Source organism: Periophthalmus magnuspinnatus, chromosome 2, assembly GCF_009829125.3.
Source record: "Periophthalmus magnuspinnatus isolate fPerMag1 chromosome 2, fPerMag1.2.pri, whole genome shotgun sequence".
Lineage (NCBI taxonomy): Eukaryota > Metazoa > Chordata > Actinopteri > Gobiiformes > Gobiidae > Periophthalmus > Periophthalmus magnuspinnatus.
In genome coordinates, this window is record NC_047127.1 from 9,831,946 (window position 1) to 9,859,458 (window position 27,513).

The 27,513-nt window shown below is 40.3% G+C and overlaps 1 protein-coding gene across 1 annotated transcript in view; it reads left to right on the forward strand.

Annotated features, from left to right (window-relative positions):
• The first annotated feature begins 851 nt into the window (after positions 1-851).
• LOC117380358 (sodium/potassium-transporting ATPase subunit alpha-1) overlaps positions 852-27,513 on the forward strand; it is a 42,481-nt gene continuing 15,819 nt past the window's right edge. Inside the window, exons 1-10 of the mRNA XM_033977160.2 lie at positions 852-1,053; positions 18,510-18,626; positions 19,430-19,489; positions 21,669-21,770; positions 21,864-21,965; positions 23,051-23,164; positions 23,803-23,937; positions 25,301-25,418; positions 26,079-26,347; positions 26,828-27,136. Of these exons, the coding sequence (XP_033833051.1) occupies positions 1,042-1,053; positions 18,510-18,626; positions 19,430-19,489; positions 21,669-21,770; positions 21,864-21,965; positions 23,051-23,164; positions 23,803-23,937; positions 25,301-25,418; positions 26,079-26,347; positions 26,828-27,136 (1,338 nt within the window). The 5' untranslated portion in view covers positions 852-1,041. The remainder of the gene's footprint in view (positions 1,054-18,509; positions 18,627-19,429; positions 19,490-21,668; positions 21,771-21,863; positions 21,966-23,050; positions 23,165-23,802; positions 23,938-25,300; positions 25,419-26,078; positions 26,348-26,827; positions 27,137-27,513) is intronic.

Sequence of the window (27,513 nt, forward strand, 5' to 3'; positions counted from 1 at the left end):
TACTAACTACTTGTTTCCATGGAGACAGACAAGTTTAACGCAATACTGTGGAACATTCCAGGCAAAGCAATAACATCTCTATGGACAAGTAAGTACAGAACGCCCCGTCACTCTCACCAGAAAAGTTACATAGTGCACCTTTAAAGTAGACCTACTCTGCAAAATCATCTTTTCTGAGCTTTTAACCATGATATAGTTGTTTCCTTCTCATTTAGTGATTTGTGCATGTTTAATCGCTTATTTTCAAGACACCATTTTGCAGATCAACTCCCGTTTTCACCGCCACAGGTACACGCCCACTGTGACGTAATTACCCTGTTATCCAATTTTATTTTCTTAATCAGTAATATGCCTAAGATGAGGCAGCGTTGTGTAACCATTTTGGTACAATTGGGCCGTTTTCTAAAGCAAAAGTAAAATTATAACATACTATATAGCAGATACGAGCACAATATGTCTCCTTTAAGATGTGGTGCTCTTCAAAAATCTTTAAAAATTGCCTGATTATAATTTGATCCACAAGCACTATAGGCCTACAATATTAGTTTTAAAAAAGCAGGTCTAACAGGTGCATCAGTAGAATTAAAATTGCCATGTTGTTTATTTTTTCTCCCAAATATAACTGTATCTTCATAATAAATTATTTGCTACATTTGTGTCCCTGCCACTGATCCATGCTGTGTGTTGCATGAGCAGATGAAACAGAAAAAAAAAGAAAAAAAAAAGAAAAAATCCAAATCCTGATGATGCTGAGGCCCCGCCCCCGTCCGTGGGGTTACCATGGCGAGCCGCGTGACGTCACAATGGAAGGACCGCGGTGTATAAAAACCGTGGATCTGCGGCTGCGTCTCGGTGTGCGCGTGCGGCAGGACTCCAAAACATAAAAACAATAAAAATAAAAAATAAAAAAAAATCAGCGGAGGGTCAGAACCGGGAGATTGAGTTTTTATTTCGTATTTTTTCACTGTAAATAATTTTTAAGGTGGATTTTCGATTTTTACTTGAACTGGGAAGAATCCAGCCCACATCCTAGCAGTAGCCATGGGTAGAGGAGTAAGTACTATTTTAATATTTCACCACGCTACACCACGCTACACCTGCTGCACGCCTCTAAAGTGCTCGAAATTCTCACAAGTGGCCTGCCAAACGTAAAATTACTGTCACTACTCAAAACCAACTGTCTTGTCGCTGCCACTTTTGCAATCTTCCTCGTGTTTGACAATTTTAAAACACAAAACATAGTCCGCTCATTGATTTTTAAGTCTCGCGGAGTTATATTGTGGTTTCAAGAAAGATGCAAGCGGCAAAGTGTGCGCGTGCGGAGCAGATTGGTGTCCGCTTATATAACGCAATGCAATGCAAAGTTGGTGTGTGTAACGGCATTAAGCAGGAGCAGCCATCCCATCCAGCCCCCCTTTGGAAATGATGGTCGTTTGAACTAAAGAAACACCAGGATACAACGCCTGCGGGAGACTGTTGCGCTCTATGAAAGCCTGGGCTGTTGAGTCAAAAAATAGGGCGAAATATTTCTTAAAAAGTTAGAATTTTTGGATTTTTGTGAGGAGAATACAAGCAGATGGGTTTGCAAAGAAGCGTGTGACTTTTTGTGATTTTGTAGTTTGATTCTGGCAAATTTTCTTGGATTTTAAAGATTTTTAAGACAAATTGATTCAAATTTAATCCCTATTTTTTGTCTCGCAGGTTGCTCACTAACTAAATTATCTCTCAAACTTCTCAGCACGTCTCCATAGCTGCAGGGAGCGTCCTAGAAACGCTGATGCTTTTAAGAAATTTGCATAAAATTAGCAAATTTGTAAGAGATATGCTAATTATGCAATTATTCCGAGAGACCATGCATAACTTATAGGTTAAATAATTTTCCTGTGCTGGTTTGAAGCAGCAGTTTGACATTTTTTTGAATTCCACCCAATTTTTTGCCACGTTGTGTAGCTGTTATGCTTGTGTTTTCTTACTGTAGCTTGGATTGAATTATCTTGTTTTATTAACAGTATTCGTTGCCACACCCTTGGCCAATCTGCAGCGCGAGGAAGCTACGGTAGCCCACAAATGCTCATTACCAATTCAGCAAGCGAGCGAGGGAGTGATGGAGAGGTGAAAGCAGAGAAGGAAAGAAAGAAGGAAAGAAAGATGGGAGGATGAGAGGAGGAAGAGAGGTCTTGGCAAGGGATGTTAAGCTGCCCATGGCTCATTCACTCTGCAACATTTTTGGCTGGCTCCATGCTTTTTTCATTTTCTCTCTTTTTTCCTTCCTCTTTTTTTCCCCATATGTGATGAAAGCCCTGCCCCCAACCAACCCCATCTTCACTGCGTCTCCCACCCCCCTCTCCTCCTCCTCCTCCTCCTAGCTCCCTTCTTTCTTTTTTCTTTCTCCAGTGCATCCAAACGAATAGATAGATGGATGCTGTTGCAATGAAATGGCTCAAAAAGCACAACTGTTTTCTTTTTTTTTGTTCACACATTGTTTTGAGAGATTAATTTAGATCTAGAATTTGATATTTCTGTTCTGTTTTGCACTTCAGCAAAAATTTCCAATTAGCTGCACAGTTGGCCTAATTGGAATTCTTAGTCTGATTGCAATTAGGAGGGAGAATTTTCGCAAAATATTCAGTCTGTTTATGCTTAAAAGCTGCTCACTCTGTAGTTTAGACCACTACAAACATGTTATGAAATGCCCCTGTGCATCAGATGCCCTCCCTGTGTCTTATTCAATGTAAAAGCTGCTAACCTTGTTGTTTACACCTCTACAAACATATTCTCAAATGCATGGGAATCTTGGATTAGTTTAGCGGTCCAAACGTCTTCTCAAAATTCCCCTAAAAACTGCAAATATCAAAATTTCTCTCTAAAATTACAATCAAGATTTATTTTTTCCAACCACGTTTGTTCTTCAAAGTGTTTTCTTGTCACGTTTGGCTGTACGGGGCTGTAAAAGACCTAAGTCAATCCAATGAAGAGAGGAGGGAGTGATGGCTTCATCTAATGGAGATTGAGAAGGATGGATAGAAGGGAGAGAAAGAGGGGAGGAGGTGGGGTTACGTTTGGGTGGAGGGGAAGGCTGGGAGGCACTAGTTGCCGCATTGCCACTTTGGAGCAACTTGGCTTTACGGGGAGGAGCCTGAGAGGGGGAGGAGGTTGGCGCGGTATGGCAAATAAGTCGTAAAAAGTTAATGAATTAGCTTGAGCTGCAGTTTGGCATCGGACGGCGAAATAAATCTAGATTGGATCGATATTTCAACGGCTGCAATTTCCAAACCGTGGCAGTAGTTTGTGTGATGTAATGTTGTCGGCAAGCAACCAAATGTTCCTGTGTGTTGTCTGTCTAAAAGCTGCTAAGCCTGTGGTTTAGATCTCTACAGTCAGGTTATGAAATCTCTCTGTGTGTGTGATGCCCTCTCTATGTGTCAGATGCCCTCCCCTGTGTGTCAGATACCAGATGCCCTCCTTGCGTCTCCATGCAGTGTTATTCTATATAAAAACTTTAGACCTCTACAAACAGGTTCTGAAACACATTGGATTCTTGGATTAGTTTAGCAGCTTAAATTTCAGTCTCAGCATGTTTTAAAATGCACATTGTGAATGGAATCTTGATTTTTAAAACATAAATTTACAGTATCATTGGAAACTGTGTTCAGCCCTTTGCTTAACTTGTAGATTTTTCACAGATAACATCCAGTCTCTCTCGTACAGTTGTGTCTAGCTTCATTCAAAATGTAGGAAGCGATGAGGAGGAGGGAGGGGTTGCGGCACCTGAAGCTGCAGTCTGGGATTTACGGGGCAGGCGCCATGGACAACCGGCCCACAACCGCCCCAACAGCCGTCGAACAGAGACATCCATAGCGCGAAGGGAATCGATTCTTAATGTGCAAATACCAAGTCAGCATTTCAGCCTGGAAAATGAAAACGGATACTAATCGAAACTAGACCAGGTATCGATACTGAAAAAGTCACATTTTCAGGACAGAAATGAACCTTTTCTGAATAGTTTTAGAATGATCTTGAGCTGTATCAGAACAAGTATAAGACACACAGACTAGTATAGACCCATGGACCACTATGGACCCTACTGGACGACTGAGGGATTACACAGATATAAGGCCACATGGGAATAGAAAAAGTACTACCATTTAATCTTGAAAATCACATTCTGTTGTCTAAATAGTGTTTTTATTATGATCGTGGTATCCAAATCTGTATCGAGTATCAGGTCTATTCCTTAATATTGAAATCGGCTTTGAAATTGTAGTATTTTAGTATTTGTTTATCTGGTTTGTGGTTAATATCTGTCTTTTCTGGGCCTATCCACATGAAACAAAAACTGACACTACTTGATCAGTGTTCGTTGGTCAGTAAATAAATGGTGAAATTACTTTTTTAGCTTCAGAAGGTTGTAAGGATGTGTTTTTCAGGTCGATACAGATTTCGATACTATAGCTTTATGTATCTGCTGGTACCTGATATCAACCGAGACTAGCGCAGAGACTGAAAACAGCATGTATTTCCTTTTAAACAAAAATAAAATAAGACAAAACTGATCCAAATGTGTTCTGTAGTTACTTGGCATAAACAGAACAGCTTTATATAAATGCAAGTTCAAACATCGTGAGACTTTCTGGGCCAAATACAATCGGTGCTTTGCCTTATTATGTCAATGTATACGTCCAACCAGGATATCCGCTGAACCGATATTTGGAAGCCGATATATCTGATCTGATATAGCAAATATTTCAGTATCGCTGCGATATTTGATACCGGTATCGGATCAATGCATCTCTATAAAGTGATGCCATTATTCAACCCCAAAACAGTGAATCTCCCATAGAGTTATATTGACTTTATATGGACCTGTCCCCTCCATGTGAAATTATGCAATGAGATCGTTTATTATTGATATTTTGTTAGCTCTATATTGGCTTTTGACAGACATTTTAAGCAAAAATACTTCAATATTACATGAATAAGGACTAGTAAGATTCGTTTAGCTTTTAATTTCCTGCTTTAAAGTCAAAAGTGCCACCAGTTGACCATCGTCCTGTGCTTTTAAAGTCCATTTCCCTCCACCAGGATCGATCTAATTGATTCAGCTCTGAGAAAACATTTACTTTGACGTAGGGCTGCACGATTAAAACCTAAACGATATGTAGACTTTTCATTAGAACCATTTAAGCCCCAAATAGTAAATGTAATATGAGAGATAATGCGGTGTAATCTTTTGTATCTTCAAAGCCATCATCAAAAGTAGCGTTTATCAGTTTCAATACTAAGGAATCGATACTCAATAGTGATTCCGATGCCTTCTTTTCTATTCCCGTGTGGCCTTATATCTGTGTAATCCCTCAGTCTTCCAGGTAGGTTCCATAGTGGTCATGGGTCTACACGTCTTATACTTGTTCTGATACAGCTCAAGACCCAGACCACTCTAAACGTCCCACTACAAAGACCCGCTGTCCATTCTTCACAGTCCCTTTCCCCCATATGCCCCCTCCTTATGTCCCCTGTCCTCCACGTCTCCCCTGGTCCCTGCTTACTGTCCCCGCGCTCCACTCCACAACACTCGACCGGGTTCACATTCTTTCCGCCAGCCAGTCACTGTCTATTAACTCGGGCTTTTGTCAGGGGCCACCCGCTGCCCTCCCCCTCTCTCCCCTCTCCTCTTTCTCTTCGTCCCTCTCTTATTATCTTCCTTCATTGTTTTAGCCACATTCCGCTGCACATCGCTCTTGTTTTCTCCGACTGCCAGGCTAAGCAGCTTGAGACTGTCTCTTTTTCTGGCTTCGCTATCAACTGTTCTCGCAAATGTGCTGGCGATAAAAAGGGGCACAGTAATAGAGCGGCTCTGTGTGAGTTGCATCTTGATTTGAACAATGAAAGTATTCCAGAACAAACAGGTTGGGAAAGTTGCAGTTAGTGGACAATTTAACAACGGAGATATAAGGAAAACTGACGCTGAATCCATCATGCTCCGTCATGTGTGAGTGACGGCTGGATTTGACGATCCATCTGGTGGTGCAAGGTTAGACGGGGGATATTCATGAATTGTACGCTGACAATTATTGCAAGAATCCATCTAGTCAGGCCACCAATCGCAGCGCAGCATTGTGTTTTGAGTCCGAACGAACCAAAACACGACGATGCAAACAGACGTCCTTTAGCTTTTTCGCTTGAACATCCCAATCACTGTCAGTGGAAGCCGCTCTAGAGGACGCAAAGTGAAATGTTGGATGCCTAATCTTTCAACTTTTGTGAGTCTGTAAACTCTTGAGAATCCATCCATATTAGGCTCCGTCTGAAACTTTTGGTTTTGATGGACTGACCAATCACAGAGCAGCATTTTGGTTCGGGCAAAACAAAAATGGCCAACGGACATGCTTCGGCCCATTTTAACAGACGTGCTTCGGCCCATTTTAGCAGAAATCCATACTATTTAGTTTGTAAAAATGTGCAGACGAAAGCGCTTTGTTCATTTGTGGACAGGTAAGATCCCTCTGCTTTCGCTCAACTGGCTTCAACTAAAGTTTGATTTCTGGGCTTGTTCCACTGTTGTGACTCTTCCAATCAGCGTGAAGTATTTGTTTGAACATTACGATCGTTGGTTTCTGATCGCTTTCAGTGAGCAGTTTTCCAGATTAATGTGTACAACTAATTTCCGGGGGGGGGCTACAGATTAATTTGGCGAGATTAAGATGCATCCATAAACTATGAACCACAACTACATTTAATCAGTGAAGTGTGAACTCTAAAAGGCAAATGGCTTTAACGACCTCTGAAGGACGTGTGTGAAGCTACATGTTACGGTTGGTACATTACAGATCAGACACAGGAAGAACATGCAAACTTCATAGAGCCCAGGGTAGGGGCCTCTTTGCTGGTCTCTAAGTCGCCATTTTTCCATAACCCCTGATTATTTTTTATCATAAATCGTGTTTTTTTTCCCCATATTGTCTGGGGATCTTGTCATCTAGGTTAGGTTAGGGATTCCATCAAAAAGCATTGTCGTCATGATTACATAAGCACCCATTTTAGTTATTCATCCTCATTTTTAAGCTTCTTTGCAAAAATCAGTGCCCCGACAGCTTGCCGTTGCTTAGTTGAAGTTGATTCTACAAAACTTTAACAAATGAACCTGCAAACGATATAAATCTCGTCTTTGCGGCAGCGTACGCCAGTAGCCGGTGCGGTTTCCAAGAAGAATTCCCATGGTTCCATTGACTCCCCCATTGTCCCGCGTTGGAAGTTGGCCACGACGTGTTCGGAGAGCTAAGCAGCGCCCTAAATGAAAACCCTTCTAAGTCTTTAACGCGGGAGGAAGGAAGTGAAGGAGAGAAAAAGAAGAGGGGGAACAAGGGGCATGGGAACACGAAGGAGAGAAAAGAGAGGGAGAGCGAAGGAGGGAGGGGCCGGGACACACGTGACACCGGCGACCCATTCACATATCTGTCAAGAGGTGTGGCAATGGTCGCCGCTAGCAACCGGGCTCGGCTCAATGGAAAGCTTGTTTTGTGTCTAGAGATGGTTGATGTGGACGTCTTGTACAGAATCCAACTTCTTTTTACAACTAGACGCAAGAAAGAAAGAAAGAAAGGGAAGATGGATGGAAGGACAGGTGGTAAAAGAGGAGAGGAAGAGCTAGTAAGGAGAGGAAAGTAATGAAAAAGAGATGGAGAGAATGGGATGGAGGAGGAGAGAAAGGAAGAGGAGACTGACAGAATGGGGCTATGGGAGGAGAGAAAGGAGGAGAGGAAGAGCGAGGAAGGGAAGATGGAGAAGGAGATGGAGGAGAGGAAAATAATGACCCTGTAAGAGATGGAAAGGGAGGAAGAAGAGAATGAAGAGCGATGGAGAGAGTGATGAAGGTGGAGTTTGGAGGAAATGGGAGAGAATGGGCAATATGGGGTGAGAGAAAGAGATGGAGGAAGGAAAGGAGGAGAGGATGTGATATTAAAGGGTAAGAGGAACAAGACAAATGATTGATTGAAAGAAAAGAATGAGAAAATGGAGGAGCAGATGATCAAGAAAGAGGGGAAGAGAAAAACGGTGAAACTGGGGAGGAAAAGTGGGACAAAGGGATGGAGGAGGAGAGTGGGTGAGAGAAGGGAAGAGATGAAGAAAGAGGGAAAGGAAGGATGGAAAGAGGATGGAAAGTTGAGCCAGATGTTGATTTTTAAAAAGGAGGAGAGAAGGAAATGGGACAAGAAAAGTGGTGGAGGTGAGAAAAGAAGAGGGGAAGAGGAGGAAGCAATGTAAAGAAAGAAAAGGTAGAGGAGAAAAAGGGGAGAACAATGGTGAAAAGATTAAACAACTATAAGAAAGAGGGAGGTAAAGGAGACGGAGGAGAGGTAGAAAGTAGCGAGAGAGAGAATGAGAAAAAAGATTAGAAGGGAGAAAGAGGGAAAGGAGGGTGAGAGATGGACAGAGTTTGCAATATAGTTTTATCTCGCAGCGGTTAGCATGCAGATGGGTGTAGCGCTAACATGATATTACATCACTAATCTGGAGCTAGCCCGATCAGATGGCGCTAAACCCCGGTAGTTGTACTGGATTTTCAGACGACATGGCACAGGTGTAGCCCGCTCAGCTAACACATGCAAAAAAAAAGACGGATTATCCTCTTTAACAGTGCTGCTACGCTATCGGCCTGTCCACTAGCCCGTTTTCTCACTGTCCAGATTGGGACGCTAGCAAAACAAAGAACCATTGTTTTGTGTTCTACCGCGATTCCTCTTGACATTTTCATTTCAACGTTTTGGTTTAAGTTAGGGTTGTCAAAAGTGTTGCAAATCAGAGACTAATCAACACTAAAACTAGCATCGAAAATAGATACTTGTTAGAGCAGGTGTCAATACTAAAAAGTCACGTTCACGGGACAGAAATGAACCTTTCCTGAATAGCTTTAGAATGCCTTTGGGCTGTATCATACTCCAGAACATTCTCCATCCAGATATATTATAACCAAAGAACCAACATTTCCATGGAAACAAGCAAAAGAAGACCCTCCTCCAGGCCAAGTAAGAGTTAGGTTTGTGGAGATGCAAGCCCGCTGAGCGTAATACATGTTTTCAGCGCAATAAACACATTCAAAATGAAAAAAAAAAGATATAACTGAGGTGAATTAGGGCTGTAGTTGTTTAGTTGTTTATTCTGTTAATCAGTTGATGGAGCAAACTGTATTAGTCAATTAATTTATGAATTTCCTTTAACGGCAAAAGGAGAAGTGATTGCGAGTTGGCTAAAGATGTGGTTCTTTGTGGTATTTATCTGTAAAAAGTCAGATTAAACTCACAAATCACAAGTTTAATCTGTCTTTATAAATATTCCTTGTTTCCTAGTACATTTTTAGTAGTTTTTGCATGAACTCCCGTGCAGCTGTCGTCTTGTGTGTGTCAGTTTGGGTCAGGTACACTCCCACTTTTAGTCAACTAATCGATCAGCTCTAACTGTGAATATATTGCAAAGACAAGCAAAATTGGATACTTTAGTGCCACAAATGCAATTTAATAATCTGGTAATGAACTTTTACACCCCCCCTTGCACCTGTTTTTAATGTTTTATATGATTTATCTACTGTTTTGTTTGTCTTTTGTTTGAATTGTATTTTGAACAAAGTCTTAAATCCAAGCAGGAGGGATGAGAACATTACTCCAACATGTGTGAATGGAACTAAACACATCTTTCATTGCAATGTGATTAATTGCGTTTGCTAATAATGCTATAACAACCATTTTACAGTATACTGGGCTTAATAACACTGATTGGATTGACTCCACATCAGTCGCGCGGTTAATCCCATAATTCCATGTCATAAACCGGTGCAGAGCCGCTCCACTACGGGAACTCATCGTGACATAATCAAAACCGTAATTATTTGAAGTAATTACTTGTCGAAAGATAACGTTTCAAACAGGAATAGTCCCATTACAGATGGCTATTAATCAGATTCTACTGGAGGTCAAGATTCTGTCATATCTAATCATGAGTGATCGGCTTGGGGCTTTTTAATGGAGAGGTCTACAGCCAATCCTCTGTCGTTAATGGCGTTGTCACGATTAGAGTTGCACTGATCCAATACTGGTATCGCATGTGGGCACCGATACTGAAAAATTAGCTGGATCAGATATCAACTTCCAAATATCGGTTCTGCTGATGGCCTTATTACATCAATTTATATGCCAAACTAGGATATTTCTTGGTCGTTGGCCCATAATGTGCGAACTTTTATTCATACAAAGTTCTTAAATAGCCGTTATTCATCTCTCATGTAACTACAGAACACATTTCAATCAGTTTGTCTTATTTCATTTTTGTTTAAAGGAAATAAACGCTGTTATTTGTGTCTGCACTGGTATCGGTTGATGTTGATTTATTAGCAGATGCTTAAAAACACAGTATCGAAATCAGTATCGGCTCTAAAAAAGCTGGATTGGTGCATCTTTAGTAATGATAAAAAAATTTCAAACTCTGTGGCCTTATATCTGTGTAATTCCTCAGTCGTCCAGTAGGTTCCATAGTGGTCCATTGGTGTATAATAGTCTATGTGTCTTATATTTGTTCTGATACAGCTCAACATCATTATAAAGCTTCAGGAAAGGTTAATTTCTGTCCTGTGAATGCGTGTTTTTTTGTATTTCCACCTGCTCAAATGTATATCTAGTTTTGGTATCGATGAGTGTCTGATTTTCAACACTTTTGACACCCCTAGATGTGAATACTGCACAGCGCACCAAGGCTCAGGGAGGTACTGAACAGTGCAGACGATGATGTCACCATCGCCACAGCAGACAGTGAATACACAGCCTCACTGGGGTTGGACTGGTTTGGACTGGCACGCCTCAGCTCTTCACGTGGAATCATGCCACTCAGAAATAACACCAAACCAACAATTGACTGAATTAAAAGTGGTCAAGCGCACTTCTCAATCAGCACAGGTCTTGTTGTTTCTCTGGAGAGTGCTTGAAGTAAGAGGCGGTTTACCATCCAACAAGGCAAGAAATTTAACAGGAGAACTGGTATCAGGTGAATTTATTGCTTGATTATGGAAGCAGAGAGGCTGTATGGAAGCAGGAGGGGGCAGTATGGAAGCAGGAGGGGGCAGTATGGAAGCAGGAGGGGGCAGTATGGAAGCAGTAGGGGGCAGTATGGAAGCAGGAGGGGGCAGCGGGGGGGCCGTATGGAGGCAGGGAACCAGGAATGAATTGAACTAGTCCAATTATTGTGCAGATGGGATTTGCTTAGTAAATACGCTGTTGTTAAAATGTTGACACTAGGGTTCAGGTAAATATTTTCCAACCTACTGGTTTCTGTTGAAACTTAAAAAGTGTTAATTCTCATGCAAAATACAGAAACATAATTTACATGGAGGCAAGCTTGATTCATTGCAATAAACACAACCATGATTTTGCAAAAAATTGCATACTGTGGTTTTAATCAGACTTTAATAAATTATGAATTTTGTAATTTATATTTGACTGTCAGCCAAATCAGTTAAAGCTAAAATGATGATGCTTCAAGGTAAAATTGAGCTTAATTTGTGATTTACTTCTGAATACGTTGCTGTAAAGCTGTTTCAGGATCCTGTACAGTCATTCATTAGTAGGATAGGTAATATATAAGCATTGCTCCAGCCTATTCCTTTTTTTTGTTGTTAAAAGATTGTTTATTTTTGGTTAATATTTTTTTTCTAATAAATCATCATCATCCGTTTACAGTGAGGGACTTGAGCGCTGGTTTCCTCTTAGTTCTATAAATACGTGTAATTCCAGGGAACTATCTTTTAATGCTCAACAGTAGTAAGTGAGTGTTGGAATGGAAGCCTAAGTTGTCAGTTTGTCTGTGCATTTAAAAGTCTCTAACTCTCCCCGGACCCCTGTGTGTCAGTGTAACCTAAAGGCAGATGGGGCCCCCGGGGGTCCGCAGGCTCAGATGTGTTCACAGCACTCCAGAACTGAGCTCCGTGTTTTCCCAGCTTAGCCGTCCAGGGGAGCCGGCAACAATAACAACATATCCGCCGCGCTCCGCCTGGGAAAGAACAGCCCGCGCAGGACGTTAGCATATTTCCATGAGCTGGAATGTGAGCAGGCCGTGGCTGTGAGCACGTGGAGGGGCTGGCATGTTTGGCACTGGGGCCTAAACCAGAACAAGGTGTAGCGTAAGGGGGTCTGAAACAAAACAAGGACTAAGATGGTCAGGTGTCAGTCTGCTCTAAACCAGGTCAAAGTTTAGGCCTGTCACGATAATCACTATCAACTTATTGTTCAATACATAAAAACTGTCGCGATATTTTTTTGGGGGTCAGTATTCATCGAGTGTAATTTCTCATTGTACTACTGGGACATTTTGGGTTATTTTTTTTGCAATATAAGATCTGAGCTGTGAACGGCTGCATCTAGAATGAGTTACTGAGGTGATTAATTCAAACTAATTGAACTAGGAGTTTGATTCTGCTGTTTATTTATTGCAGCTCATGGTTTTTTAACAGTATTGTACATTTGGAATAGTTTTGTTGTTACTTAGTAGCTTTAGCAACACTGTCAATCAAACCTGTTGCTAACGCTAGCAGGGGCGACCTCAGGGAAAAAAGGTGAGTGATTTGTCTGTTATTTGTTCACATCTTAATTTACAGACACAATAGCAAAATAAAAACACCAGGATCATGTAGAGCAGGTTAATACGAACAAGACGAAAAGTGATGAGGTTGATAGCAGCAGTTACAGAGAGACAGGTGACAGTTTTCCAATAGAAAATGAATTGGAGCCAGAGCCAATTTTAGTGTACCAGTACTAGAATGATAACTGGCACTTTCAGTATCACATAAGAATAATAATGTTAATGTGAAATCCTTTTGAAAACCATTGCTTTGAAAAAAAGTAAAACATTTAAAACAGGTCAAAACTCCCTTGTAACTTTTTGTAATACTCTCCGAGCACCGCCCAGGCTTAAAGAGGCATGCTTTTTTTCTGGAACTGAAATAGATTTGTTGTCAGAATGAAGAACTTGAGCATTACTAACACCCTCTACAACCCGATACACGACATCCCTGACTGGTCCCTCGACGTCCCCTTAGGCGGGTAACTCGGTCCCTAAAGCGTTTCAAAATGGATGCTCCTCCTTGGTGTTGACTAGCTGACAAATTAGCGGTCACTTGGCCTTTGGGTCTCTCCCTGTGTCCAGATAACACACTAACACCTCCAGTCGTGTTCACTACTGAATTATGGATGAATCTTAACTACCGTCAATCGCTAGGTCGCTCCTCAGGTTGCAGTGTCTCATTACTAACCTACTAGCTGTCGATATATCCTATTGAATTTACCTGTTGTGGTTATTTTGGTACTAAAGCACGACTGAATTGGTAGTTTTTACAGCAGGTCTTGATTAACTTATTTTTGAAAACTTTAAAGCATGAAGGATATGGCAGCGTCGCGTAGTCATTTTGGTACAAATGAAAAAAGATCTGCAGCTATCCAGGAGAGGGGGAGACAACTTCATGGCTCTTTGTTGTGACTAAATATGCAGGATTATGTAGTTAAAAATGAAATGCAACTAAACTCGAGGTAAGTTGATGATGAGGAAGTGACATTATGACATTTTTAAATATATTTGAGTATATAGATAGGACAAGAGCTCATGAGATAAAAATTAAGATTGTGGAAAAAGATCTTTTTAAGACTTGTTTATATTTGCTTTGGACAAAAAGTCAAATTTGCGTTAGAAGTTACAGCCGAAATATTAAAAACAATGAATAAAGACATCATGAGGCCAAAATTGTCATAACTTATAATAAATAAATGTTGCGGTTCAGTTTACAAAGTCTCATTCTCATCTTGTGAAAGTATTGTCTCGTCCCTAGTTGACTATGAACTCTCTAAAAGCTTAGGAAGTATGATTAAAAAAACATTTCATTATATGGAAAGGAGCAGATGGACAGGAGTAATCTCTCTCTGCACAATAAAGAGTCTTTTGGCCAAGATCCAAGTGTAAGTGAATTGATCTAAGTAAAAATATAAAGGTGCGTGTTTTTCTAACCTCTGTCCCAGTATGAGACCCAAAAGTCTTCACCTACATGGTCCTTTGACTCATCCAGTCACAATATGGACTGAACGTTTCAAACAGACTGAGTAATTTACCCATTGAAATACACAGATGCTTTGTTTTCAGAATGCCAAAATTCTGGATTGGTTAGCTGGTTTTCTCTTGCTTCTCTTCTGCCCCCGTCACTTCACCCATCACCTCTGCCCCTCTTCTGCCCCCGTCACTTCACCTGACTTCCCCTGCCCCCGTCACTTCACCTGACTCCCCCTGCCCCCGTCACTTCACCTGACTCCCCCTGCCCTCCTCCCCTCCCTGCCACCACCTGTTGCCCCTACCCCTCTCCTGCCCCTGTCAATTCTCCTGACTCCCCCTGCCCCTTTTCCTCCCCCATCACTTCACCCTACTCACCCTTGCCCCTCTCCTCCCCCGTCACTTCACCTGACAACTCCTTCCCCTCTCCTGCCCCGCTCACTACACCTGTCTCACCCCTGCCTCTCCTAATCCTGTCACTTCACCTCACTCTCCCACACCTCTCCTTCGCCCCCCTCTCCTCAGCCCCTCTCCTCAGTCTCTTTGTAGGGCTGTCGTCTGGGCGCTCTCCCGATAAGCCCAGCAGAAGTCTGGAGGAGGAGAGGAGGAGACAGGCTGATGGGCCGATAGGGAACATCAAGTCAAGGGAGATACAAATAAGCTCTTCAAGTGTCACTGCTCCGAAAACTCAATTTGAGGGTCTGAGGTTACACATTACAAGACCGTGCATTATGTCCCAAAACTTTACTCCTGCTCTGATCTACCTGTGGTCAAACGTATTGCAAAGTGTAGTCTAAAAACGTGTTTCCTGCTTTTCTTTTTTTGTTTTGGACAAATAAACACAAAAGCAGAGATGCACCGATCTGGCTTTTTCAGTTACGATACCAATATATCAACATATAAGTCAAAGTATCCATAATTGTAGCTTTTTCCCCTTAAACTCTGTGAACTTGTTAAAAAACGCATCAAATCCTGAGCAATTTTGTATGAAAAAAAGCTTAAGTATTATAACACAACCCTGGCCAACATCAGTCAGTACAGAACCAGCTAATTTTCTTTCACTGACGCCAATACCTGTATCTGTATCAGTGCCATGGAGATGGTATTGCTTTGGCTGGAATCTAAGACCAGACTTGTCCTGGTGGCGTAACCTGCTCGTCTCCATGGAGCTGGAGAAGCAAGTGGTGGGACTTCCATCAGAAAAGTTACTAGTGCACCTCTAACCGGATCTTCTTTGCAAAATCGCATTCATTTAATGTTCTTAATCTGTGATACGTGCAGGATTCGACAGCGTTGCATAGTTATCTTGGTACAATTTTATTTATTTATTTAATCGTAGGCCATCGTACGCGCCAACATCTCCACGGTTCTTTGTTGTGATGACATTTTGGGGCGACGTCTGCTCCCATTGGGCACCGCCGTTTTCTAAAGTCGAAGTCAGCGGTTTTGTTTCTTTTATTAGAACATAATGATCCACCGGAGTCGTAGATGTATATATAACTATACAGCAGACTCGAGCACAACAATTCTTTTAAATCAGCGTGTTTTTACAAGGATTTTGAGCAGCCTGGCTAAAACTTGTCATAGTGATTATACAGAGATTGGCTGTCGATTAGTTTTGTTTCACAGCTGGAGTTGCAAATACAAAATCAACAAACATTTCTCATAATGACTGCAGATTTCATGATTAAATATTGTTTGTTTTAAAGCCTAAAATGAATTTAGCTGTTTTTCCCCCAGTGTGTAAACATTGAACTCTTGGTCTTGTGATGAACCAGGCTAACGAACTTTGGTGCCGACCCTACAGCAGATGGAAAGGTTTGGGACAGGAAGTTTTCTGTGAGCAAAACTAAAAATAAAGCGATCCCCGCGGAGTTCAGCGGACACAGATGGTATTGGCTGATAACGCATGCTAATCTGCTCATTGAAAACTGGACAGTCAGAGCGGCTTTATATTTTTTGCAAATAAAGGTCGCTTTTAATTTAGATTAGAGTTTAGAATGACAGGTTTTAGTTTGAAAAGCATCATGATATTATGTCAATGTGGAGTGAGCCCAAATATTTGAATCCTGGCAAAATGGGCTACATAAAAAAATGAAAGAAAACATAGGCTAGATTTATTTATTCATTTATTTATTATTTTATTCTGATATTTTTTATTTGTATACTCTTTTGGCACAGTATTATAGTTTTACAATTACATTTAAGAATATTATCAATTGGAAAAAAATAATAAAATTTGCCTTCTACCATGTTATAACTTTATTGCCTCATCAAAAACATGTCTGAAGAGGGTTTAGATGTGGTCTGTGCATGTTTGACTAATTTAGTGATCTCTCCCGGGCCCTGTTCGAATCCTCCTTATGGTTAGCTGCAAGATTCTGTCCAACGCTCCACCCACAAGCTTACATCACCCATGCTCCCACATGACAATCCTCCATTAATTTACAAAAACACGATACAAAACTGTACACAGCTTCACAAACCTGGTGCGATGTGCAGTAGTTTCATTAGTGGGAGAGGTTGACTTCAAAAACGTAACGTAAAATCGTCAAAACTAAAACTTGTAAAACTTGTTAATGTGTCATTTGCAGTGAATATAACATTTTCAGAACAATAAAAGCTAACATAGTAATTTAAATATGTTATGTGTTAGCAGTTATTACCCCATAGAAGTAAAATACTCCCTCTTTAAGTAAAAAGAAAATGTGTAATATATAACTTTACACAAACATTATTTAATTTAAATACAAAATCTGCCTTTTGTGTTGGCTTTAGAATTGTATTAAAAGGCATTATACCAGATTTTTACCGTTTTAAAAACACAACAAACAGAATTGGTTCATTTTAAACATTTTGCAGTGGTCCAAAGTTATTCCTCACTCACCTTATGCATTCAAAACATCCTAATTATTCACCCCAATGAGTTTATAAGCACTTTACACAACTTTGAAAGACCAGAACTGAGTTTTGCTGTCACGGTAAAACTAATAACAACTAGCATGCTAACACACACTTCCTGATAACTGGACAATACAACGCTTTATAATTGGATTGGATTGCATCAAATGTTTTTTTTTTTTTTCCCTCCCAGCTTCTCATTTGGTGTTTTGCCAATCTCATACAATTCTCAACATGCAGCTTTTGTGTCGATCCATTATTCCTCATTTTCAAATCTTTTTCTTTTCTACTGTTTTTTTTTTAAACACCCCTTTGAACCACTACCTCATTGTGCTTGTCCAAAGTGCTCCTATATCCGGTGTAATAGAAGTAATGTTATCAAAGCGTGCTGTTGTGCTACCATCAGAGCGGGCTAAGCTAGGATATGTGGATGAAAGCGGTTACATCACAGACTCCTGAATGTCTTTTATGGCCGCCGAATGGGGGACAGGCAGCTGGGTTGTGCTTTTGAATGGAGCAGCAGGAGAGCTTGTTTATAAGACCTCAAATGTAGTATCAGCTTTGACTAATGGTGGTTAATGGTGGTAAAGTTTTTAGAGTTTTTATAATGCAGTTTTCACATCAAAAACATGCCTGGATTTGTGTTTGTTAATATTTATTTATACATTTAGTTAAGTATTTAGTCCTTCTCGCGCTGTACAGTTGGTCTGCTAGTAATCCAGGAAGTGCTCTTCGAATCCGTTAACTAGGGATGCACCGATACTGTTATTAAATATTGGCACCGATCCAGGAAATGTTGCTAGTTTGGGTATGAGTCCCTTAGTATTGGTTCAGCTGATTTCCTGGTTGGGCTTTTGGACTATTTACAGGCTGATTTTGCACTAATGTTTGCACTTTTATGTATACAAAGCTGTTCAGTAGTTATTTGCAAGATAAGAAACGATTACATACCACAAATGGATCGATTTTGTAATATTTTTACTGAAAAAAAAAAAAAAATTCTTCACTAGGCTAACCACCTTCAACAATAACAGTATTATCGGTGATGTTTAGCTTAAATGAGACATATTAGGCTAAAATGACCTTTTTTAGTTTTTACATTTTCAAAATCTACTTACCCAAATTGTATCTAACTTCATTCACCCTTATTTTGTCAACATTGTTTGAGATTATCTCCCACTGAGTCTCAAAAAAAGGTCGATTTCAATTAAAATTTTCCCAGATTGTGATGTCAAAGGTAGAAATCTGGAAGCATCGTGAGCTGCTTCTGTATGCTCTTTAAAATGTGTAATGCCAGCGAAAACACGGTGACACTAACAGACATACATAGGCTTCTACCGTCTCTTTTTAAACAAAAATATGGATTTCTTTTTTGAAAAAGAGCAGAGGAAAGCGCTTTGTGCATCCGTAAAGGGAAAATAGGTCATCGTTTTTCTTGCAAGTTTGATTTCTCAGCTCCCTGTAGAATCCTTCTTATTGCTACGTTATTGAACCTTTTTTTAAATAACCGTGTTTTGATTTTTTTGTTTGCGTTCCAGGAAGGACGTGAGCAGTATGAGCTGGCTGCCACCTCGGAGCAGTGCGGCAAGGGCAAGAAGGGGAGGGCCAAGAAGAAGGAGAAAGACATGGATGAACTGAAGAAGGAGGTGGACATGGTGAGCGCTTGAGTACATCAGCTCAGTTCTTCAGCTCTTGGTGTTATGGAGAAGCAAAGGTCACCACACTGTCCATTGAAAACAACCTTTCTCTCTGTACTGGATTGAGATATAATATACATGCAGACTTTAACCTCTACTTTGAAACCTTTTTCAATTTCATTTCAATTCAATTCAATTCATTTATTTTTGTAACGCCCAAAATCACAACAACAGTTGTCTCGAAGGGCGTTCATGTTTTGGTTGATGGGGGAAACCGGAGTACCCGGAGGAAACCCATCCAGACACGGGGAGAAACATGAAAAACTCCACACAGAAAGGCCTGGTGACCCGGGGATCGAACCAACCTTCTTGCTGTGAGACATGAGTGCCATCACTCATGTCTCACAGCAAGAAGTATCTTTTAGATACGCTCTTTCACTCAGCCCTTCTATGAGAAAGTCAGAAGAGAAAACTGTTTAAAATGTATTTATAAGGAGCCACTTCATAGACTACTTGAATATCTCATTTGAACTTTGAATACAAGATCTGATGATTGTATAAGTCTAAAAACTGGCCTCACTAGAACTGAAATGGGAGAAAAACACTGTTGTACCTTTCAAGGACGTGCAAAACTGGATACATTGGTCCCACTACTGCATTTTAATAAACTGGTGATAAACATTTACGATCAAAACTGCACATGTTAATGCTAAATGGACTTGTTTGTATTGTATTGCAACAGGGCACCCATAAAAAGAGTCTGGTACTGGTAATCAAATGAAATGTCAGTAACATCATGGTTCTTCTCCTGTGTCCTGCAGGATGACCACAAGCTGACCCTGGATGAGCTCAACCGCAAATACAGCACAGACCTCACCAATGTAAGTCCAGAGCTTAATTTGCATCTATATATACATGTGCTATAGACCCGTCCAGTGATTGTAAACAGAAAACCTCCAAAAACTGGTACTGTCCAATGCATTTTCAATGGGAGAGTTGGCGTTAGTTGCCAAAACAGCCCCGGGTTTTCATAGTCTGATGTTTGGAGTCTGACACCCACTCGACCACACATGAGCAACACTAGAGTCCCACTAGAAAACCTTACTGCATATAGCATTGTTTTTCATAGATTATTAATTTGATGAATACATTGGTGCCGAAACAACCACATATATAATAAACATTTCTTAAACGTTATGCTGGACAAATGTGCTCAGATTGTGATTTTTATCTATGTTATAATGTTTCCTCATCACAAACGGACCTGGAGTTGTGTTTTGTTTCATTCACACAGGTTTAACACACAAACCCTGCATATTTAGGCTTTAGAGTTCTTCTCTCAAACTTTGTTCCTCCTTATGATGTCATTAAAACACACAGTGGAGCATTTCCTGTTTATAACCTGAAAAGATTTTAGTGAGGATGTATAGACTTTGATCATTTCAGCCCTGGATTTGCCCAGCTTTGAAGTTCCAGCTATTGTTTTAGCCTCATTGAAACTGCTTCACTTCTCGGTACACCAGCAGGTATTGGAGATTTTCTTTTGACAATCTCAAAATTCTAGTTATTCTAGAGTAGTAGAAAGTAAAGCATTTCAGACTAAAATAGCTGTTAACCTTAAAGCTACCACTAAATGACATCACAAGGTGAAACTGAGCACTTTGAGTTTTCAGGATGCAGACAGAATAATAATGCAGGATTACTCAAACATGTGTGACTGAAATAAAACACAACTCCAGGTACGTTTTTTAAGAGGGTAACGGCATTAAAACTAAGGTCCTATACTATAAAAGCTCAGAAGGATCAGTTTTGCAAAGTGTAAAAAGCAGGTTCAGAAATGCCACTTTCACCATAACAGCACGCCCCCCCTCCCCGCCCATCCTGCAGCCCCACACGTGACCACCCCCTTAGCCTCATGCTAATCTGCCCCTGGCCCTGTGGCACAGATGAAGGGGCATAGTTAATGAGCGCTCCTGACTTCGTGCGTGCCTGTGAATTATGCATGACTTGAGAAATCTCCTCTGCCCTGCTTTTCATACAAACCGTTTGTCTTATCTATACCTCACCCGCACCTGCCCCACTTTCAGCCCCGCTCTCCCTCCGCTCCCTGGGCTCCTACCTGCTGCTCGAAGAAACAGACCTGTTGTGCGTTGATGGCGTTGCTAAGCGACTCTCGGTACTTACAGACAGTTCCCCTTGGAGTGAATGTGTCAGGGAGACTTTGTGTACCGTTTGAGAAGCAGGTGGTAACAGTACTTAAAGGGATCGTTAGTACGGTGGAAAAACGAGGAAAAACTCAGTGTACTTTTTGACACTGATAAATATTTACATATAACTTTTAACTGAACATAGTTTTACATCAGTTACTTGGTTGTTTGTGATGAAAAGTTGGAAAAAAAGTCCCTCTACCTGAGTCATCAACCCAAAAAGTTCCATCCAAAATTCAGGAACACTTTATGCTCAAAGAAGGCATTTTCCTGACAGTTTAAACATTCATTAAACAATAAAAGTGTGTTGATTTTACAAATTGTCTCCATGGTGGTTTTATTGACTAGTCTGCAATGTTCCTCAGTATGGCATTAGACTTGTCCATCTCCATTGAAACAAGAAGGTGGTGCTCTCGACCAGAAAAGTTGGATAGAAAATGAGCACTTTTTATGTTTGTGGCTATCTAACTCTTGACTATCCAGGGAGAAAAGTGATTTTGTATTTGATAACTATATTGTTATAAGCATATAATTTGGATAAATAAATATACTTTTTGAAACAATTTTACAACAATATATGGCAGAATAGGTCATCTATCTGTCAAAACCAAAACTTAAAAGGCTAAATATAGGACAAAAAAATCATCACTAAAATGTGACATTTACATTTAAAGTTTCAAGTAAAATTGCAATTTCTTTGACGGGTGGAAAACTCATTACTATATATTTAGTTTCCGGAGATATGGATAATGTGCCAGCCAATTTTACAATTTCAATATTTTTGCTCTAACCTTATTAATTAGCCATTTGTCAGTTGAATTATGTGATCATGGTCTTGTTGACCCTTATACAGGGTCTGACCAGTGCCAAGGCAGCAGAGAACCTGGCTCGGGACGGTCCCAACGCCCTCACGCCTCCTCCCACCACACCAGAGTGGGTTAAGTTCTGCAAACAGGTACAGCGCTGTTCTTCTTCTGATGTATCGCCACCAACTTCACAACCTCGTCACGTACATATAAGGAACTCCTGATCATGTGTCTGTCTGCAGATGTTCGGTGGGTTCTCCATGCTGCTGTGGACTGGAGCCATCCTCTGTTTCCTGGCATACGGGATCCAGGCTGCAATGGAGGATGAGCCGGCCAATGATAATGTAAGACACTTAAATAAGACTGACTAAAAACCTGAGTAATGTCAATGATAATGTAAGACACTTAAATAAGACTGACTAAAAACCTGAGTAATGCCAATGATAATGTAAGACACTTAAATAAGACTGACTAAAAACCTGAGTAATGCCAATGATAATGTAAGACACTTAAATAAGACTGACTAAAAATCTGAGTTATGCCAATGATAACTAATGACTTATGCCGATGGTAATTTAAGGCACATAAACAAGATTAAGTAAATACGTTGCTAATGTTAAGCTAACAATATTGCGACACTTAAATAAGACTAACTGAATCTGATACGCCAAACATGATGTAAGCCACTTAAAAAGACTAAAACTCTAGCATAATGAATAGACTTGAGTTTTTAAAGATAATGTAAGACACCAAAACTAAATTGGATGAGTTATGCAAATGATAATGTAAGAAACATAACTAACTAAATTTGAGTTGGGCAATGGTAACTTAAGACATTAAAATTAAATCTGATTGATAATGCCGATGATAATGTAAGACAATTAAACAAGACTAAAAACCTGAGTAATGCCAATGATAAAGTAAGATAGGTTTATTCTTGTTTACGTTTCTTACATTATCATTGGCATAACTCCGGTTTGGTTGGTGTCTGATGGGTTATGTCAATGATAATGTAAGACACTTAAACAACATTAACTAAACTAAGATCATCTTGTTTGCATTTCTTACATTATCAGTGGCATAACCCATCAGACACTAAATCTAATAAAACCTAAGTTATGTCAATGATAATGTAAGGTAGTTTTAGTGTCTGATGGGTTATGCCAATGATAATGGAACAAACATAAACAAGACTAACTAAAACGTCCAATTATTCCAGTGATGATGTACAACACTAAAACTGAAACTGTGCCATGGTAATGATAATGTACGACGCATAAACAAGACTGACAGCAAAGGTGAAAAGAATTATAAAATGTACCCATAAATTCATGGGTCTGCAAGCGCAAGGAGCTAGTTAAGCGACACCTGCCAACTTAAAAGGGGTTTTATTTGCTGGTTGTCTCATGTACCTTTTGCTGTTCTCCAGTTGTACTTGGGTGTTGTGCTTTCTGCTGTGGTCATCATCACTGGCTGCTTCTCCTACTACCAAGAGGCCAAGAGCTCCAAGATCATGGACTCCTTCAAGAACCTGGTGCCACAGGTGAGGCCTTTTCGTGTTTGGTACATTTATTTTTTATTTTTTCTAGATGTGATTCTGTTGCGTAAACCACAGCTTTTAATTTGTATGGTAATTTATAAACTCACACTCTGTTCAAAACAATAAAATCCTCTTGACACCAGAATCACATTAACCTTGCTGAATAATGCAATGATGAAATTGTTTTTTATTACAAAACAAGCACACATTATCATGCTAGAGTTGCATAAAAATAAATATGCTGGTAGTTATTGTCTTTTGCTTTATTGAATGGGTTGAGTTCATGAAGATTTAGAATTTATTGCCATAATTTTGATGGAGGTCAGGGTCATACTTTTCAAACAACAAAATGAATTAATAAAAAAGGCTAATAGGTTATTTTAAAATCTGCAAGTGTTGAACTCTGGCATTTTCTGGTATGAATTTGGTGTGAAAAAAAAGTTAAATTCATAATGTCCCAGTTCATTTGTGCTAGCAGAGATGTTGAATTTGGCACCACAGCTAAACATCTACATTTTGAAATTTACATGGAAAATTTCTACCAGATTAAGAACTGCCCTCCACCTCCACCATCTTAACCCATAGGTATCTTAAAATGTTTTGATATCATGCCAACCCAACTTATTGTCTTTGTCCCATAGCAAGCCCTGGTGGTCCGTGATGGAGAGAAGAAAAGCATCAACGCAGAGGAGGTGGTGGTTGGAGACCTGGTGGAGGTGAAAGGAGGAGACAGGATCCCAGCTGATCTCAGAATCATCTCTGCTCACGGCTGCAAGGTACTCCACCTCCTCCACCTCACTGACCATAGATACTGTCTGCATCTCCGGGAACAACTGATACTTTGCAGCTGATGTCATCAACTTTGCCTGGGGGTGTGATGCTAACTGTAGGCACTGCTCTGTCACAAGCTCTATTAGACTTTAGTATGAGCTTTATTTTAACACAATCTGACCATACAGAACTGACTTAGTTGGAACTACAACAGGTGAGCTGATGTCACTGTCACAAGTATAAATAGCCATGTTCCAAGACAAGTTGTTATATATTTCAGTGGAGAAGACCTTTCCTATCACCTACAATTAAAGAACTACAAGTGTAAGGCGTAGTGTTGCCATACTAAATTTTAAACCATACCAGGGACACTCGATACCTATGTTTTTATTATTTTTATTTTGTAATGCGATACAAAATCAAATTACAACTGATCCCAAAAAAATAAACATTTTTTTTTTTAACAATACCCCTTTGTCGAGGTTATGGTGACACCCCAAAGTCGAGACCTATTTTGATGTCATATTTATTATTTAAATGTTATTTCATTTTATTTCTTTTGACAGTATAATGTAATTTTCACCACACAATAGAATAATGTTTAGTTTTAGTTCATGTGGTCTTGCTTCCAATAAAGATCAAAACCATTGTAACTCTTGAGGAATGGTCTTATGTCATCATATTTATGCCCTTTCCATTTTGATACTTTGTTTTGGTATTGTTTAGTATCTGGTTACCGCCTTTTGACAACCCTACGTAAGTGTATTGTACCAAATACAGATAGGAGGATATGGAGAATAATGTTTCCCAACAGCCAAAATATTCAAGACCATTAAAGCTAGCTCATTAGTGCTTGTGCTTTCTACATTTTAACATTAACCCAAATATTTAAACTTCCCGTGTAACACTAGATTCTGTTACACTAAACATAACCAAGTCGTGCTTAAGTCTAACTACTATATAAATATGGTGGAAAAAGTTGTGTTTTCAATTGAGTAAAGCAGACTGTTATCAGACCACAGCATTCTCTGACACTTTGCTGACGCTCTGTATTAAAATCAGTTTATATTGCATTTTTGGACTCTTTCTGTCTCATCTTTCAAAATGGGAAACCGTTTGAAGTCTTAAAAGTAGGGCTCAGACAGCCAAACTTTACTTGCAGACTTTGTAGAAGGCTAGCTTGTGATTAAGGGGTCCAGAGCTCATCCAAGTGGCCTCATTATTGGGTTTATGCCCCATTTGAGGTCCTATTTAAAGTGTATCACCTGCCTATATGGGGTATCTGTGCTGGATATGATCAGTAGTCTTTTATGAAGGACCCTAGCTGCCACTTCTGCCCTACATTCATGACTACTACGCCTCCTACAGGTGGACAACTCTTCCCTGACCGGTGAATCTGAGCCGCAGACCCGTACTCCGGATTTCTCCAACGAAAACCCTCTGGAGACGAGAAACATCGCTTTCTTCTCTACAAACTGTGTTGAAGGTATGATGACGCTCTGAACATTACAATTTAAGACTTATAAATAGGTTTTGCTCACATTTTAGAATTCAGATATGTAGGATTTTAAGGTAATTCACAAATTTGAAAGAACCATCCCACAAATGTTTGAACTCCTTCTAAAAATATGCTTCAAACTTTCTGTATTAATCTAATGTCTTTATTTCAAATGACAACAATTGCACTTGTCATTTGAATATTGTCACAATTTACTCTAGTTTAGAAATAATTTCAGGCTATATTTTATTTTACATGGCCAACAGAAGTTCTTGAGCTTTTGTGTCAGTTTTTGCTTCATGTAGATCCCAATAATTAGAAATATTAACCATAAACTAGGTCAAAACATCTGCATAATATTTCATTGCATTCTTAGCTGCCCGTTATCATAGATTTAAATAGGCTTTTTCATGATCTTAGGCACAGCAGTAGCTCAGTTGGTAGTGTGAGTGATCATCCTCTTATTCAAAAGTCGGCGGTCTCTACATAAACATTCATTCCAGCTCCCACAGATTAATACTGCTGTTGTGTCCTTGGGCAAGCCTAACCCAGTGCCTGTGTACACTAGGATGTTAATGTGTAGAAAAGCACTATATAAATTGGATCATTTTACAGGCACATGCTAATAAAGTTGTATTTGGACTCCAGGTACTGCCAGAGGTATCGTGATCAGCACAGGGGACCGCACAGTCATGGGTCGCATCGCTACCCTCGCCTCGGGACTAGAAGTCGGACGCACCCCTATCTCCATAGAGATCGAGCACTTCATCCACATCATCACCGGTGTGGCCGTCTTCCTGGGAGTGTCCTTCTTCGTCCTGTCCCTCATCCTCGGGTATACCTGGCTGGAGGCTGTTATTTTCCTCATTGGAATCATCGTGGCCAATGTGCCCGAAGGACTACTGGCTACTGTCACTGTGAGTCCCGTGGTTTAAATGTGATGCACCTTTGCTAGTGGTCTTTGATGTTGGCATTAGTCGACGAGCTAAATGTTTGTAGATATCATTACAATTTGAGTTTGTTTAATACCCAGATCTGCTCATTTGAGGTAGTCCAGACCTGGTATTGTCCTTAGATAATTCAAATACAGTAGAAATGAGGTATACTATTTGTTTTATAAATAAGTATTAAATAAATGTCAGGGTCAGTGTGGTCACATTAGTGTTCTTGTGCTAATTGTCAATACTATTTCCCATTTGGTTTGGCTTTGCTGTTCTGCCAGATTGATCTCTGTGCATAGTACCAAAATTGACTTTCGCTCTGACACCAAAGGCTTTTATTATATTTTCAAATGTATAGTATTTCCCAGATATTTCAATGGTGATTAGTAAAAGCACATAGTGTCCAGAAGCCACTTTAGTCAGTTTTGTTATTCAGGACTTGGCTTTTGTCCCCAGGTGTGTCTGACTCTGACGGCCAAGCGCATGGCCAAGAAGAACTGCCTGGTGAAGAACCTGGAGGCTGTGGAGACCCTCGGCTCCACCTCCACCATCTGCTCCGACAAGACGGGCACCCTGACCCAGAACAGGATGACCGTGGCCCACATGTGGTTCGACAACCAGATCCACGAGGCCGACACCACCGAGAACCAGAGCGGCACCTCCTTCGACCGCAGCTCCGCCACATGGGGAGCCCTGGCACGCATCGCAGGCCTGTGCAACCGTGCCGTGTTCCTGGCCGAGCAGAGCAACATTCCCATTTTGAAGGTGCGGATTCAGGATAACAAATGTGCTAGCATACTGGATGTAATGCTAGATGTAGCCAAATATTGACAACGTGTACCATTCCCCAGACAAAAAGTCAGTGTAAAGGTATTAGTTTTTTGTTTTTTTTTTCAAGCCAAAATATATAAATGGACATGACTTAGCCCATCAGCCACTGTGTTCCAAATAGGAAGTGAGCATGGCACAATTCGGCTCCACTGGCTCGTAGATTCTGACCTTAAAATGTTCGTATTAACTGGCTTTACAGGAGCCAGGTGTTTTTTATTTCTCCATTTTGTCCCTAAATCAAGTTATGAACATTAGTAACAAACCAATTGGATGCCTTTTTCCCCAAGGTTTGCTCCTGTTAGCGTTAGCAA